The sequence below is a fragment of the Vigna unguiculata genome, chromosome 2 (genome assembly GCF_004118075.2).
Source record: "Vigna unguiculata cultivar IT97K-499-35 chromosome 2, ASM411807v1, whole genome shotgun sequence".
Taxonomy (NCBI): domain Eukaryota; kingdom Viridiplantae; phylum Streptophyta; class Magnoliopsida; order Fabales; family Fabaceae; genus Vigna; species Vigna unguiculata.
Window position 1 is genome coordinate 29,379,428 of NC_040280.1, and position 17,626 is coordinate 29,397,053.

Consider the following 17,626-nt stretch of genomic DNA (forward strand, 5'->3'; position numbering starts at 1 on the left):
ATCTCAATTTATTTTCTATTAGAAAACTACTAATTTGTAATTATATTGATTTTTTGGAAAATATTTTACCGAACTTTATGTTTAATGTATTTGTAAATTATCAATTTTTTTTGTGACACCCACGTCATATTATTACTGAGCATTGAAGTTTACTCGTTAAAATACATATTTATTTCTAATAAAAAAGTTAAATATATTTTTTATTTTTTAACTTTTAGTATAAGTTATAGTTAGTCTCTCATGAAAATTTCAAACTAATTTAGTCTTTTATTTTTAGAAATGTGTGGATTTAATCTTTTAAATTTAAATTTTTTTAAGGTTAATTAATATCTCAAACGCATTTCTCAGTTAACATTGAAACAAACATGTGTCAAATAATGTAAACGAACTCAAATAGTATAATAAAATGTGTTTGACACATCAAATAAATTTAAAAAGATTTGGTTAAAATAACTAAATTCACGCATTTACAGGATTAAGAAACTAAATTAGTTTAAGATTGTCAAAAAGAACTAATTTTAATATTCAGTATAAGTTAAAAGATTAAAATCATACTCAATCCTTTATAAAATAAAGAGAGAGAAAAAGAAATACAGATTTATTTTCTGTGTATCAATTAAGATGAAAAGTAATTTTTTATAAATACAAAAGTCAACCAAAATATACAACTTAACCCAAATAAATTTATTGAGTTTTTTCTTCACTATTGGGACATGCTTATATTACAGACTTTACGATATTTTGGCTGGAATGTAATTCCCCTTTAGTTTAAATTTGAAAAGTGCTTTAAACTTTCAATGGCAAATGGCAAATGGCTTGGATGTCTACATGTTTACGATAAAATTTAGTTTAAAGTTACCCATATTTTTATGAAGAAAATAATTATGCGAATAAATTGACGAATTTGAGTATGAAAAATAGATAATAATAATGTAATGTCCTACCTACGTAATTTGGATTTATTATTTTTCATAATAGTCATCTTCTGTTTCTAAAATTCTTTTATTTTGCATTTTTTTTGTTTTTACACTCTTTATCAAAATAATTGGTAGGGTTCCCGTCTTTTAAATTCTTTATTTATTTTATTTTTTATTTTAATAACTTTTTCATGTGATATACAATGATAAATGTATTTTGAGACGTGGATGTGATTAAAATGTCAATGCACGTAATAATGCTTAAAAAGTGTAAAATTTGATTAAATGCTTTGAAAAAATAGTCAAATTCTTTATCAGTTTTCTTTTACTACCGTTTAACATTAAAAAAAATATTATATTGATATTTTAGATATTTTTTTAATATATTTTAAAATATTAAAATTAGTGATAATTAATATATTATAAAATACGATACAAAGAAATAATAAAAAATAATAAAAAAAAATTCAAATTCTAAAAAAATAAAGTTATCCAAATCCAGGTGTCAAGACAAATCTCGTTAAGACACGTAAAAACTAACTCGTTCTTAATCACATTATCTTGATCTAATCTAAGTATACATACATGTTGTTTTTATTCAATATCTATCTATCCTAATCTAATTTAAGAGCTATATTAAGTATTGCTTCACAGTAAGGTTTACTAATTTCATGAGCCTCTAAGTCCATATTGGTCATCATGATATTAATTATGTTATAAAAAAGAAAAAAAACTATTCAAGTGAAAGTAGTCTAAAAAATATTAATAACTCGCTTCAATTTTGTTGATGATGTAAAATTCAATTTAGAAGTTCTTTTCGGGTAATATTGCAGAAATTATAATTTTTTGTTTACTGAATTATAAAAGAATGTTGAATTTCATCATGAGTTACATGTGAAATAAATACATTTATTTAATTATATTATCAGATACTAAAATAATAAAAATATAATTTAATAGAAGATATTTTTTTTAACAAAAAATCAAATCAGTTACGTTCACTCATCATTAAAGTTGGCGCAATGGTAAACATTTTGATAATTTCATGATGTTTTGGTTCAGACATAATTAGTGTCACTATATTAAGAAACTAATAGAAAAAAGCTGGTAACTAATAAAAATAACCTCAGTTTTTTTAAATAAGTTAAATTTTGGGCGAGTCAAGCTGATAAAAGAACTGACACACATATAAATTAGAGTCTTGATGGTACCGTAGTATATCAATACAGAGATGAAATTAATAAACACTAGCGTAAAATATCTGTATTATATTATATTAGTAATATTATAATGTTATTAAATTAATATATATATATATATATATATATATATATATATATATTAAAATTATATTTATTAAAAATTAAAAATAAAGTGAAATATATTATAATAAATAAAAAAATAATCATTAAAATATAAAGAAAAAAAATATCTAATTTTATAAAAAAATTGTAAAAATAATTGGACTGAAGTTATGTTGGCAACGGGGTTGAATAGAAAGAAGAAAAACGCAACGCAAGCGTGTATTTTAGCAAATAGGTTGGTGCGCGTGGGTCTATGAATGTCTGACATTTTCAACTGCATTATAGACCGAGACTAGATCAATTTCAGGTTCAAAATAATATTATTATTTTTTTATTTTTTCATAAATAATTATCAAAATTAATCATCCAAAATAATATACTGATTTCTTAAGTTTTTCAATATAAATTTCAAATATTTGCATAATCACTTTCATCGTATTCAACTTAGTATAACTTATCAAAAGAATGAATCACATTATTTAAGTTTTCTATCACTTATTTAACTGTACTATTGAAATCGAAAATAATGGTGAAATAAATAGTTTATCTTCTATTGTACATCATTCCTCTTTCGTTCGTTTAAGACTTATATTTTACAAAACTTTGTTATGTAAATAAACGGGGAATAATGTAATAATACATGAATCATATACTTAATACCAATTTTGAAATATTTTAATTAATTAAGTAATTCTGTTATTATTTTAATTATATAAAATGAGTAGAGTAAATCTACTAAAAGTTATATTAAACTAAAATCTTTAAAAACCTATTTAAACTTATGACAATTAAAATAATAATCATATTTTAAGACAGATTTGTAATGTTACTTTTATGTGAGAGATAACATCAGGTTGACATCGTCATCATTTTTCACAGAATATTTATCACAGAATAAATAAAATATGTTTCTCTAATAAAAAATCGCAATCCGCTCAAATATGTATTATTTAATAAAAAAACTGCTTTACTTTCAATGTATTTTATTTGATGTAACGTGAATGGTACTACAATTTCATAACTTCTGTACCACAATTTTATTTCCTACGCAGAGAGACAGGTATTTCACCGATTTAAAATCTAAAATCGTATTTCAAATTTTAAGAAATTATATCATCTAAAAGAATATTGATTTTTTTTTTCACATCATCATGTAACTAATGCCCTTTAATTTCATAAATAAAAAGAAATATAAAATAAAAAAATTGAAAAAAAAACAGACAAATAGAAATATTGAAAAAAACATATTTAAATTTAAATGAATTATAAAAAGTATTTTTTTATATATAAATATAGTCTTAATAAAATATTGTTTAGAAGTAAGCCAATATTTTATTCTGCGAGACTGCTATCACAGTCGCAATAGTTTGTGATATAAAGAAAATGTCAACAAAATTGATCTAAATTGAAATTTAGTAATCTTGTTAACTTATGTTATTTGTTTTTGTTATCGCCTATAACTTTTTTGACAGTGTTTGTAAAATAAAATGGTAATAAATTATTTTTTTTATTAATTAAAATAATAGTGAATTTTTTGTATGAGAAACTGAGATGACAATGAATTTATTTTTAAATATTTATTTTATATATTTTTACTGCTATACACTATTATGCGGTATTTTATCAATAGGCTAAGATAATATTATTCTACTCGTTCTTTTAATGTATAAATCAAGATTAGCACTAATTATGAGTTAGTCTTCTCATCGGGTTGGACAAAGAAGATGTTATTAGTGAAAACTTAATTTTTTTCTTCCAAAACTTAAGGGACATCGTTATTATCTTTTCAGAAAATCAATTATTTAAAACTAAGACTAATATTTCTCATGGGTCACCATTTAGATTTGATGTCACAAGAAGTATCATGGTTCGTTGCTCTTTGTTAACAATCACTTATTATATGTTTTTATCTAGAAATACATAAAAAACAATAATATATGATATGGTTGACTTTGTTAGGAATCTGTGAGACGAAAATTATTGAATTTTAAGTCAAACTTCGTTTCACAAAATTAATTTATAAGATAAAATTTATATCTCATTTATAAATTATAAAATTGTCTTATTTTTAATCGGATGTGGAATAATAATGAAACTGAGGTGTTGTTTTTATTTGTGGTGGGGGTGGTAGATAGTTTGATACAGATTTCATTGCTTGAAACAAATGAATGAACAAGTGGAGAAAGAGAAGGCCACGTGACATCGCACTGGAGACGAAATTCCCAACAAGTGCAACCTCATAAAATTGGGAACGTGCCTATCCATCAAAAAACCAAAGTGTTGTGTTCTGTGTTGTGTTTCTTGGAATCTCTATCTGTGATCTATCTTACCAGACGAGTCGAATCGAAGGTAACAATGAGTGGAGGGCAAAATTTCAAAAAGCTAAACATTCCCATAATGGAAGTGGGACGAGGCTAAGGTTGAACACATTGTTTTCCCCAAGTGGAAACAGTTCCAACTAAGTGGGCCTCCCTCTTTTGTTTTTTTTCTCACCCCTTTCCTTCAATTATTCAAGCCCAGGCCCACCAACTTTATTATCCTTAACCATTCCACCTATGTATCCCACCTAACTTATGTTGCTCCATTTCAAAAATCACACACAATCGCCTCCAATTACACTATTTTCCTCCCATTAATCAAATATCTGCTTCTTCTTCTACAATCTTACTTTCCTAAGGGGGCAAAACTTATTCAACAAATCATACATCAAATTATAACTTCCAAGATTAGGTTTTATGCTTAGAACCCAACCAAATTAAATTCACAACTCAAAATTTCTAACCTCTTTTAGGTTTTAACTTTTCAATTTTCCAATCCCTGAGTTAAGTAAACGTTATAAACCATATTTAAGTAATGATTTAAGACTTTTAAAATGGCATTCATTGCAACGTTAAACCTAAACGACCGAACACAGGTTCAAGAGTCACAAGTAAGAATCTAGACTCTATTTCGTTCCCGAAAATAGTAACGTGAGCTATAAGTAGGGGAAACTGTGTCATAATTCTTTGCATTCGGCTCAAACTAAGTATTTTATGCATTCGGAATAATACATATTTCACTGTTTTAAGGAATCGGTGCATACAAAAGGCATTGTCTGTGGCAGCATATAACCTAAAAATAATCTCTGGTTTTTGTTTTGGGGAAGAAAGTGCAAAGAGAACATGTTCCGATTGAAACGTGGTCTTGTTGTTTCCGTGACATTAGGGAGTGCGAATATTTAGGTTTGTGTGTGGTGTGGCTAATGGGTCACGTGTAGTTCCCATATATAGGAATATTAACTTTGCAACCACTATGTAATTTGACAATTTTAGAAAGGCAACCAAGCTACTAGGGAATCCTATGAAATCATAATTATCTGCTTTTGCCATGTCTTTGCTACTACTGCTCCTGCTTGTGTCTCCTTCGTTACTTTTCCCAATTCAAAAATTTAGGATTTGATGATTCATGAGACCACCATCACAATTTGCAAAATCTTTTTCACATTCCTTCCAACAATAAAGACACACAATATGGACCCGCTTCATATATCACCACAACTTTACTCAATCTCATCTTCGTTCACAATATGTTTCAACTCCTCAAATACCACAAAAAACACTTCTTTCAAATTATCTACTAGGAACACCTTCGTAAACACGTATAGGTAGATAAAGTGAGAAGTGTATAGTAGACGGCAATTGGTCAAATATTCAAGAGAAGATGACCAACTCATAGGTCTCATCGATCGTTGACATTAAAAATGATAGATCAGTGAATATCTAGTACAATTAATCATTCTAAATCCACCTTAACATAAATCAGTTAAATAATGATATTAACATAATTGGACTGTAATTAAATTGATGATAAGTAAAAACTCATTAGAAATAGTATAAATAGAATGTGTAGGTAGGATGTTGATTGCATTGATTATTGTATTTAATATCTTTTTGTTTAGATATCTGTCGACTTAAGCATCAAAATGTTTTTTGTATATACACCTGGATATGTACACTCAAAATTGTTTGAAATGACTAAAGCATTCTTTGTATCAGAAAAAAAATAAAGAGACTACTTGAAAACTAAGACATTAATGAGTTAAGAGTATTGTATCGATCCTATAAAAACAAAAAAAATGAAAAAAATGTTATTTATATTTTTTTTTTCATTTTTAAATACAAGTTGATATCGACATGTAAACATATTTAATTTCTTACAAATAAATCTTAAATTATTAAAAGAACATGTTCAGAATTTGCTAGAAGTTATGTACACGTATTAGTATATACATATCACATTTATTATATATAAATGCTAAAATGTTTTCTAAAGTATCTTTCTTAACTTTAATAAGTCGAAGTTGGTTGGGTCGGTTTTGCGAGGATGCAACTAAAGAGGTATAAATTCTTAGTTACAGTAAACAGACATAATTATGTCATCAGGATTTTGTGCAAAAGAATCTTATCATTCATTAATCAACTTTGAATTTCCTCGTCTTAATTTGATTGAACTTACATTTTTGTTGTGGTTAGTTTTAATATGTGGCTGTAAATTCAAACGTGGAGGTTAGGAAAACCTTTTTGCAGTAAATTAAGAGAAAAACTTTTTATTTATCGAATTGGCTAGTTTCAATGGTTCTTAAGAGTTAAGGTTTTTTCCTTCTTTGTTTTGGCTTTAAGTTTTCACGATGAAATGTTCAGGTTTGAGTGCTTTATTACAAGAAATATGCTATTCAGTGACTAAATCGTTGGAATATAAGCAGTTTGTAATACGTGATCAAAATAGTCATTAAATAGTGTTTGTCACACATCAGTGAATGAAAAAGAAATTGGTGCCAATAATTTATATAGTGGTTAAAATAAATTTTAGTAATCAATAAGGTTTGAAGGTTGTTTTTTTTTTTTTTTTGATAAGATAATGGTGAAGTATCGTTTACAAAGTCCAGAAATACTCTTTTGAAACGTGTTTAGCCAAGAGACATCGACTTCTTGAATAGAAAATGCAAATTGTATTATAGTTCGTATTTCCGGAAGTATATTTTGTACATTCGGAAAAAGATATTCCAAAAGTATTATTTATTATATATACCATAAAACTTTAATTTTAATGTATTTTTATATTAAAATTATTTTTTCTATTTTTTTATTATTAATATTGGGTTGATTATTCTATTGTCATCATCACATTTTAGTGGTGAAAAAAAATAAATAGTCATAACAATATTGCAAGAATAATAATAATTATTTCAAAAAATTATGATCCGATTTTAATTTAATTTTATATTATTTTTTAATTTTTATTTTGAATTTTATTATTATTATTTCTAACACAAATTATTATTATTTTTTTAATTAAATATTTCTAACACAAATTTTATATAATATATTTGTCAAAGATATGATTAAAATTTCTTTTTCTACTAATAAAAACAAATAAAATGTTGACTCATTGAAATATGATTATATATTTTTCTTTTTTGTGATATATAGAGCTACTAATTAATATGTTATGATGTTTTTCATAAAGATATTTGATGTAATGGATATATTTTAAGTGTTGTGTCTAATTATTTTATCATACTGAAATATCATTGTTTTAAAGCTTTTTAGAATTTCAAGTCTAATTACAAACGTTAAGTTAATACTATAACTATAAATGTTGTTGCATATGATTTTTTATATGAGAGATATCATGTCACTAAACTTGAGTTAATGAGTTAAATTACGTTCTTAATTCAAATGATTGATTTATAGATTGTGAGACTAATATCGATATGTATGCTAACAAAAAAAAAATTGTTTGTATCATAAATAAAAGATAAGAAGTGTTTATTACCAAGTGGTTTTTGAATTCAACATGATTGTTATTTATTGACATGATGTTTTTTTTTAAATTAAATAATATATTTGTAATGGTTTTGTTTAAGTTAAGACTTATTTTTTTATCTTCAAATAAAATACTTAGTAGTTCTTATTTGATTATTATAGAATTTGAAATTGTGATATGTAACATATTAAATTAGGTTATGTATATTTAAATTCTGTTAGAAGAATGAGGTTTTTTAATTTTATTGCTAAATTTTTCATCGATTTAAGGTAAAATTGTGAAAATAAAATATTCAAAATGTATAATTGTATAAATCTAAATACATTTTTGAGAATTGGCATTTTGGGTCTGTTGGATTTATTTATGTCTTATTTATTTGATTTGGTGATATAACTGATATGTATAGACAAATATGAATGTGATTTACAATATTTTGGTAAAAAAAACATGATTTAGAGTTTGAAATCTCAATTCGAAGAAAGTATTTCAAAGGTCCAAAGTCATTTATCTCAAATTCATTTGGCAAGTTTAGTGTCTTACATCATTGATTGACATTCATTTGTGAGGGTGAGAGAGTTGATGTTCAGCAAGAACTTTGAATACACTCTCAGCATTACGTCTCAGAGTTACCAAAAGGGCAGTGTTGGGTTTCAGAGTCCCTCAATCCAGGCCCATCAATATTATGACGAAGCCCATCTAACATTTTTTACTTCTAAGGTTAAAGTTTGAAGGTTTTTTAAAATATAAAATTCCAACCTTTATAATTTACAGTTCTCAGATTTTTAAATCTAAAATTCAGGGTTAAAATTTAAATTAATAATTTTCGAATTACGTGGACTCGGACAATTAAGTTTACTAAAATTTAACTACACTTAAAGTCTTGACTTGTAGAATTGTATTTTTTTTTAAAGAATTCAAATTTTCCAGTTCAAAACCCTGGAGTATCCATTTTTTTCTTCAATAAGTCCACTCTCAAGGTTTACAATTATATAAAATCAAATCTTTGTTTTCTAAATAATTGTGGATTTCAGAAAGCAAAATTTTTTATGTTACATATTGCCTAAATAGACCACCCTTGAGTTTAAACGAAAAAAAAAAAAACTACACTTAAATCGGGCTTCGTGTTTGGGCCCCTCCATTTCACATTGGGCTTAGTTCCTAACTTTAAGTGGATCTGGATCGCGCTTTTGGAAGTTGAAGTCTAAAATGTATGAACCTAACATTCTCAGTAATACGAGAACGAAGAAAGCCCGCGGCATTGTTCAGAGTGAATAATTAATTTTTAAAACTCAAGAATATTTTTTTTTTGAGAAAATTACTATATATATATATATATATGCATGAATAAGTATAACTAAAAAACAAAACAAGAGCTTGAAAAATAGAATTATAAAATGGGTGTAACTGCACAGGAGGTAATATCGTCAGACTAGAGAACATTGAACCACATGAAAAAATTACTTTAAAGAATGGTGTGATAAAAATTGAATGAAAATTTTCGTAGAAAATGTTGACACGGAAAGTTGATTGAAGAAGAAGGAAACACGTGAAAGTTGAAGAGTTTTAATCTCGTGGTGGCCAACATCTTAATCAAGAAGGAATTACGAATAACTGATATTTTGACGACACCAGCAAATCAGGCCAAATTTTGTAGGGATATTTAACGATATTTTTTAGAATTATTTTGGTAGACGAAAAAGAAATTGACGGTGGATTTTGTGTGTTTGATATCTGCAGATTGGAGTGAGAACTCTGAAATCTGAATCCCAAAACAAACAAACAAAGCCTCTCTCAATTCCGAATCGAGTCCAACCAAACTCCCAACAAATGGACTCGGTTCTCTTCCACTCCCATCTCCACACTCTCCCTCCGCTTTCCTCCGCCGTTCACCGTCCTCTCTTCCAGCCTCCCACCGCCGCTGCTTTCCCCCGCTCTTCCCCTTTCCGGAGACTCTGTCCCCCGCCGCTTCTCGCCGCCAACACCCTCACCGCTAATTCAGTCTCGGTAACTTTACTTCTTCTTCTTCTTCTTCTTCTCCTTAATTCTTATCCTGTTTGCAAACTGAGCAAAGCATGTTCGTACGATAGTACCGAATTTCCTCTATCAGCTGCGGAACCGTTAGGATTGAAAATATATTAATATTTTAGATTATAATTGACAGATTTAATCATTTGCGTTACGCTCACTTGCTTTAGTTGCGCGGATTTTGGTTAAGAGACTCTGAATTTCATTTTACGGGGCTTTTAATTGTATATTTTTTTTATTATTGTGTTTTTAGCTTGTGGTATAGGGTTAGGCCGCGTGTAGCTATTGTTAATTCTTAAGAGGTGCCTTCTTCGCTGGTGCAGTGATGTAAGAATTTTGAATCTAGTTTCATGCTTTAGCATGAAGAGTCGGAGAATTAGTCTCTTTATATCTGCCTCCTTCATATACAGGAGACCGTTTTGTACCGAGGTGGCAAAATCATGAACGGCTTGATTTTTGTTCGTTTTGGCCTGAAACATTCTCAGTGGTTCACTGTGTATGATGTACCGATTTATCAGAATATTTAAATGTAGAGAGACCACTTTTGACATGGCTTGTGCTTTTTTGACATTACATGCAGCCAAGAAATGGACTGTACACTGTTGGTGACTTTATGACAAGGAAAGAGGACTTATATGTGGTGAAACCCACAACTTCTGTGGATGAAGGTATATTTCATTGTTGTTTCATGTTTTATTTCATGGCAGAATTGTTTTCCATTCTTTTTCTTTTCTATATGTTGTGAAAGGAATAGGGGTTTTATATTTTAATTTCTAAAAGTGTTATTTTGCAACAGCTTTGGATATTCTTGTTGAGAAAAGGATAACTGGTTTTCCTGTGATAGATGATAACTGGAAACTGGTGAGTTTTTTGTAGCCGTTTTCGTTTTTTCTCTTTTACTTGGTTTATGTGTTTAATAAGTTTCTACCATATTTATTACTAAAATCCTTGCAGTTTTCCATTTTCATTTTATTTTATTTTTTTCAAAATGCACTGTTTGACTGTCATATCATGAGAGAAATAAGGTTATGATTTACACACACAACCTTGACATTTACTGCTAAGGTAAAATGTTGAGATCAAGTGGTTACAGTTTCAAGCCAGAGAAATTACCTCTCTCCACACACATAAGGGTTAGGTGGTATAAGTTTGATGGGCGCCTACACCAGACAGCCTTGAGAATTACTTTTTTTTTTCTCCTTTTGAAACCGTTGCTCTTTAAAATATGTCTGTGTCGTAAAAATACAATCCTGAATATATATGCCTTTGCAGTTTGAACAAGGAAATTCCCAAGACTGGTTAATTTTGATTTGAGAATGAAAATATCATTTTTAAAAACCTTTCTAATGTGAAGATAGATAAAACTTTGTTATATATAGGTAGCGTCTCTGGCTGAAATCCAGCTGATGCTGATTTAAACATTTAATAGTGAATCCGAGGATTCTCCACGAACATTTTTTCCCTTTTGACTGTTGTAACTATTTAAAACCATATGCATTCAGCAAGTCTAGTTCAATGCCAGTTATCCTTCGAACAATTGAATCTGATGGCGACAACCTTACAGAATGTATTAGTAATTGATCATGGTTTATTACTTCCGTTCTTTATTTGTATAATGAAATTTGCACGAGTTTAACTTGGCAGAACGTAGCTGTTCTAATTTTCATTGAAACTATTCCTAAAGATTCTTTTATACCCTGCAGGTTGGTGTTGTTTCAGATTATGACTTGTTAGCACTTGACTCTATATCAGGTAAATTATTATTTTTTTAGAAAGAAACATTTCTTTTATCATTGGTTGTTAGTGTGATTTTCACCGCCTTCAAAACTTAACAGCACTCTCATGTCACAGGGTAACAAAAAATATTTTTATGGGTTTTTTATGTGCTTCCATCCTCAAACCCTATTGCTCAGATAAAGTGTTTTTGCTGATTTCAGGTCATGGGCTAAAGGATAACAGCATGTTTCCAGAAGTTGATAGTACTTGGAAAGTATGTTCGAACTTCTTTTTATTATAGTTCATTCATCTTTACCGTGTATCTAATATTGTCTCCATTTCGTGGTGTTAATACTTAAATTACCAAATAAGCGCAGTTTACTAAGCAAAACCAGATATAAAGTATAACTGGGCATTTCTACCAGAATACCAAACAATTTCTTATAGAAAATTTAACAGTTGTGTACTCTATCATGACCCCTTTGAAATATGTATAATAAATAAATGAAATTTGATCAAGTGTGTGTTTGATTTTTAAATGTGTTTGACTTAAATTACACTTAAAATTTAAACAATCTTTTTTTAGTAAAAAAGGCTAATAGTGTGTTTAAGGAAAACAAGCCACTAATCTGTGCATGGAAGGTGAAGGTATGCTAAAGTGCCAACCGCACTTTAGCAGTGGTATGCAGTAACTACAGAGAATTGATTACTAAACTTAATTATACTGGAGAACTCGGCTAGCCTGAAAAGTCTGAACTTAGTGTAAATTAAAAAGGAAGCTGCACCATGGAGAGAGTTATGTTTAAAGATGAATACTAAGCTTGTTGAATATAATTGAACATACATGAGTTGTTTGTTATGAATCACAGATGATTTTGAACTGTACTGAACATACATGTAGCAGTGCCATTCTATATCTCGCACAAATACCCAATTCTACAATTCATTTTTTTTAAATATTTATTCTTTCACCAATTTCATCAACTAAACTGAAAAGTCAGATAAACTGACATCTTTAAATAAACTAAATAGAAAAGCACCAATAGATGCACCCTTTGTTGCTTTGTTTTCATTCTTCTTCTGTTATAGGACCTTTGCACAGACAGACAGACTACTCACTCTATGCTTCTTAATTAGTTATTCAATTTCTTTGTGTCTGTCCATCTAAAATTGAGGCTTCACACAATATGTCGATCACTTTATGTGCTCCTGATTCAGTTTTTTGTTCTGAATTATGAAATAATATACGGTTCTGTTTCTTGGAACTCGGTTGAATGGTTTAGTCAGTTCCTAGTTAGAAGTTATAAATGTTTTTTCAATTCCTATACGTTGTTTAAATATGCTTAAAGCTATTTCTGAACTTGTCTTTGAACTTACTATTTAATATGATTTGTAATTTCATTATTAAAAATAGCTTGACAATTCTATAATACCTCGTCTCATTAAGCATGTGCTACTTGTTTAGATCTGGTATTAATTATCCAAAGACACATACTTCTCTAAGCATGTCTGTTCAGTGTTCATCCCCTTTTCTCCCTCAGTTACCTTATCTATTTGAAGTAGTCTCAACCTACAGGAAATATTTGCGTGGCAATCATGTGAAATATCCCATATAGACAACTAAGTGGCACTGCGGAGTTTAATACGCCCATGGGTATTTCGAAGAGTCATATGTCCAATACGGACAAAGCCTTTCCCTTTTGACTGTTCATGTTTCATATATGGTAATGATTGCATGTGAAGTGGACGGGTTGCATTGCGTGTCGCATTTCAATTGCTACTAGTTAATTCTATTCAGCTAGTTAAATAGAGCTCCATTTTTGCTGATATTGAGCTCTTGCAGACTTTTAACGAGATTCAAAAGCTGCTCAGTAAGACCAACGGAAAATTGATTGGTGAATTGATGACCACTGCCCCTATGGTTGTTCGTGAGACCACGAATCTCGAGGATGCTGCGAGGTTCTTCCATCTCTTTCCCTGTTTAACTTTGTTTTTTAGAATATTTTAAGCCGTCAATAAAAAAGATGACCTTTTTAAATTTCCATTTTAGGTTGTTGCTAGAAACCAAATTTCGACGCCTTCCAGTTGTAGATGCTGAGGGTAGACTGGTAAGATAGTCGTCCAATCTTGTTATATCTGTGTTTGTTTTAACTTGAGTGTTTCTAAACGGTCATTATTAATATCTGAAGGTTGGGATTATCACAAGAGGAAATGTGGTAAGAGCCGCACTGCAAGTGAAACGAGCAAATCAGAATAAAGCATGATAGGATTTAGATGGTCATTCCATTATTTGTTGCTGGATCGAAGTGTTCACAGAAGCTTCGCTTAAATTAAAAATGAAAATTTTGGCTTAGGCATGTATATGTTATTGTTTTGCTATTTACACAGATGTTTGGCAATATTTCAAAAGGGCAATTATTATTCTTAATGATCTCATTGTAATTCATATCGGCCGCCTTGGTGATAATGATGTTGAAAATGTTGTAAAATGGCATAGGAATTTCAACCGGCATTAATCTACCGCCATACTTACCACGTCTGTTAGTAGTTGAGCCGAAGCGATGACTGGTCTTGGTCCGTCACTGTAATAAAACTCATGACTAGATGTTTGATCAGAACAGTTGGCAATAAAAGGTCATCTTGTTCAGAATAGTTGACAATAACAGCTTGGGACCTGTCTTTTGCTTCTCCATTTTATAAAGATCACAACATTATTTTTTCGTATTTATAATATGTGAAAATTTAATGACGACTTCGTTGGTCAATTTGGCCACATTACTGTGGTCTTCGTTCATCCAACTCTACGTTTGTCTTTTCATCCCTCACTGATGAACCCTATATCTTTAATACGAGAGATTAACTTTATCTTAAATTAATTAATTGCTCACTTACGTCAAGCACGATGTAATCCACAGTACCACAGCTATAAAATCCTTAAATAAGGTAAAAGAAAAAAGGCCTCTAATTCTCCGCTAATCATGGACTCATCTTCGGCTACAACTTAAAGGCCCCATAGATCCTAGCGAATCATATATGGAGTACAGCTCAGACTCAAATCAGAAATCCTCCACAAAGATATTTGTTAATGAATGGGGAGGAGCTGTAATTTTGCATTCACATGGAGACATGTCTTTCTCTTATTTTGTGGTTTGTTTCTCGTTTATATATATGTCTTCGATACAATTGTTGTCCGAGATTTGACTAGAATTAGGAGAAAAAAATAAAAAAAAAAATAAAAAATCTTAGACGACAAAACTGATTAACCGACCCCATCATCCATCGTTGTCAAAACAGAGCAGTGGCCACAACGTTTTCCCTTGGCAGTGGCCCATTCCATTTCCCCCTTTCACAACTCAATAATCAGGAAACAGTGTAGAACCAGAAAAATACCTAACTCAATCTTATCACTTTTTAGTAGTTATTATTACTTTAGTGGTTAGCATGGCTCACTCCCTCCTTTTGTACCCAACTGCTGGGCATCGCAGGCCATCCCTGTCCCCTCTCTCCACCTATTTCACTTCCACTGCATCATTCTATTCTTTTTTTCTAAAACATCCCACTCCACTTATAGTATCCCACCTCCACTTTCATTCCATTTTTTCCTAATTTCCGCCGAATTCCTTTCCACACGCCCCAAAACACAATACATTTTTTTCAAACCAAAAACACGAACACAATAACAGTCTACTGGGACTACTTAATTTACATTTAACATAATTTTTACAACGCCAAAATTTCTTCTGTAAAATCTAAAAAAAAAAAAAAAAAAACTACCCAAAAGAAAGTAGAAGGAAAAAAAGATACAGTACAATAATCCACACCACCCAAGGCCTCATCAACATCACTTTGCCTCAGCCGTCGCAAACCCTCCCCGCCGCACGTTAGCAACGCCACCGAACCCGAAAGCGCGCACCTTTTTTTTTTTTTCCTTCAATTCACATCCCATTCGCAGTCCTCACTCTCGGGTTCGGGCATCTTGTTCAGGTCAACCGCGAAATCCCCGGACCCACCTCCGTCTCCGCGCGAGAGAAGCTCCGGCGGCGGCGGCGCCACGTGGTGGTGGTGCAGGGATGCTTGGAGAGCATCAACTCTGGCACCGACCTCGGTGGCCTTCTTCCTGATAGAGGCAGCTGACATGTCGCAACCGGCTACAAGGGCGGCGGCGCCCTCTCCGACAAGAAGGTCCGGAAAGTTGAGGCGCGCGGAGGGTCCCCTGAGGTAAAAGACGGCGGTGTCGTAAGCACGTGCGGCGGCGACAGGGGTGGAATAGGAACCTAGCCAAATCCTGGAACGCTTGTTGGGTTCCCTAATTTCCGCGACCCACTTGCCCCACTTCCTCATCCTTATTCCTTTGTATCTTCTCTCTCCGTCCACCGCCACCGCCACGCCGCTTCGCTTCCTTGTGGGCTCTCTCTCTCCTCCTGTTCTTCCTTGAGGCTCCATCTCTCTCTTCTCTTCTCTTCTCTTGTGTGGCCTTGTGTTCTTGGGTTGGTGTGGTTGAAATGGAGATCAGAGAGAGAGAGAGGGAATCTGGTCCATGAGGAATGAAAATCTAAGGAGTATGCGAGACGAAAGGGTTATAAGGGTGAGAGGTTGAAGCACCAAGGTTGTCATCTCTGTAAGCCTCCACGTTGCTATATGGTTGGTTGGTTCCTTTGAACCCTCTCTTCTCTTTTCTTTTTTAATGCCACCCAATTCAATTACCATTTTTTTTCATTATTAACTCATCTTTCTTTTTCCCTATTTCTATTTTTATTATTAATTCACCGACAAAATCACTCACTCCACCCCCTCTCTCTCAATACACTTTTTTATTTTTTACATCTTTCCTTTCATCAATCTCAAATTCTTTATATAGTTTCAGAAAATAAAAGTAAACTTCTTTAAATAATAGATTATAATTAGATAAAACTATAATTATTTATCATACATGATTTATTATTAAAAATCTTCGAAACATAAATGCTTACCCACGTTATCATTCTGTTTTATATCCATTTGTTCATATTATACAAAATTTCTTTTAAGCGGCAAAAAGGTTTAAATATGATATCTATAACTAATGCGATTATATTTATCTAAAATGTGTAGATCCAATCTTATTAGGATAAATTTGCGAAGTAAGTTGAAAGAAATGGTAAACAAAAAAAATGATAAATTTAATATACAAGTAAGAAAAAATAGAATATAAATGAAATACCAAATGCATTATAAAATAAAAGTTATCAGTGATCCTAAAATATAAAGTAAAAGGTAAAAGTTAAAATATTTTCAATAAATTTGAACCACTATACTGAAAAAGTTATATGATTTTTTGACACATGTAACATATTTCCCTTTTTCCCTTTGTTTACAAGTTTATGAAAGCAAATTATATGTTTTCGTTATTGTGAAAAAAAAAAAAAAAAGTGTTGTTGGGGAAAGACATGATTCTATTCGACCATAACTAGGTGTGTGTTAGTGGTACAATAATAGTCTCTCTTTGGATAAGCGGTGGTGGACTTCAACCCACATTTAAAGCAATCAAACATAATAATGGTAATTGGTGTTTCCAAAAGTTAACTACAAAATTATTTCTTTTTTAATTTAGTTTTATAATTTACTAAAATAAGCTTTTTCAATTTTAAAGAGATAATAATATTAATACACCCGGATATTCTAAGAATAATATTGTCAACATTCCAATGCTGATGATAATATATTTAAAATTAAAATGCAGTTTTATGGTAATATATTTAAGTTTTCATATTAAACTTAAGAGTTTATTTATCAAAAAATATAAATTGATTGTATTTAAAATCTGTTTCTATCATAATTTTTGTTGGGAACTCTAGAATTAAATTTGATTATGGGGTTGAT

The 17,626-nt window shown here is 30.4% G+C and overlaps 2 protein-coding genes across 2 annotated transcripts; one reads left to right on the top strand and one right to left on the bottom strand.

Annotated features, from left to right (window-relative positions):
• Positions 1 to 9,467: 9,467 nt before the first annotated feature.
• Positions 9,468 to 14,414, top strand: LOC114173415 (CBS domain-containing protein CBSX1, chloroplastic). The gene is made up of 9 exons (XM_028057796.1): positions 9,468 to 9,676; positions 9,764 to 10,030; positions 10,632 to 10,719; positions 10,848 to 10,912; positions 11,755 to 11,803; positions 11,989 to 12,041; positions 13,611 to 13,726; positions 13,818 to 13,875; positions 13,957 to 14,414. The coding sequence occupies exons 2-9, from the start codon at positions 9,854 to 9,856 to the stop codon at positions 14,029 to 14,031; spliced, it is 681 nt and encodes a 226-aa protein (XP_027913597.1). The 5' UTR covers positions 9,468 to 9,676; positions 9,764 to 9,853; the 3' UTR covers positions 14,032 to 14,414.
• A 1,023-nt stretch (positions 14,415 to 15,437) lies between these two features.
• On the bottom strand, positions 15,438 to 16,429 carry LOC114173416 (ethylene-responsive transcription factor ERF011-like). Its single transcript, XM_028057797.1, has one exon. The coding sequence runs from the start codon at positions 16,208 to 16,210 to the stop codon at positions 15,698 to 15,700; it is 513 nt and encodes a 170-aa protein (XP_027913598.1). The 5' UTR covers positions 16,211 to 16,429; the 3' UTR covers positions 15,438 to 15,697.
• Between the last annotated feature and the right edge of the window lie 1,197 nt (positions 16,430 to 17,626).

Bases quoted from the DNA above. Each gene is read 5' to 3' on its own strand.
- LOC114173415 (XM_028057796.1), top strand. From the start codon at position 9,854: ATGGACTCGGTTCTCTTCCACTCCCATCTCCACACTCTCCCTCCGCTT. The intron at 10,913-11,754 runs GTGAGTTTTTTG...TATACCCTGCAG, and splicing joins TAGATGATAACTGGAAACTG to GTTGGTGTTGTTTCAGATTA. The intron at 13,727-13,817 runs GTTCTTCCATCT...TTTCCATTTTAG, and splicing joins AATCTCGAGGATGCTGCGAG to GTTGTTGCTAGAAACCAAAT.
- LOC114173416 (XM_028057797.1), bottom strand. From the start codon at position 16,210: ATGGAGCCTCAAGGAAGAACAGGAGGAGAGAGAGAGCCCACAAGGAAG.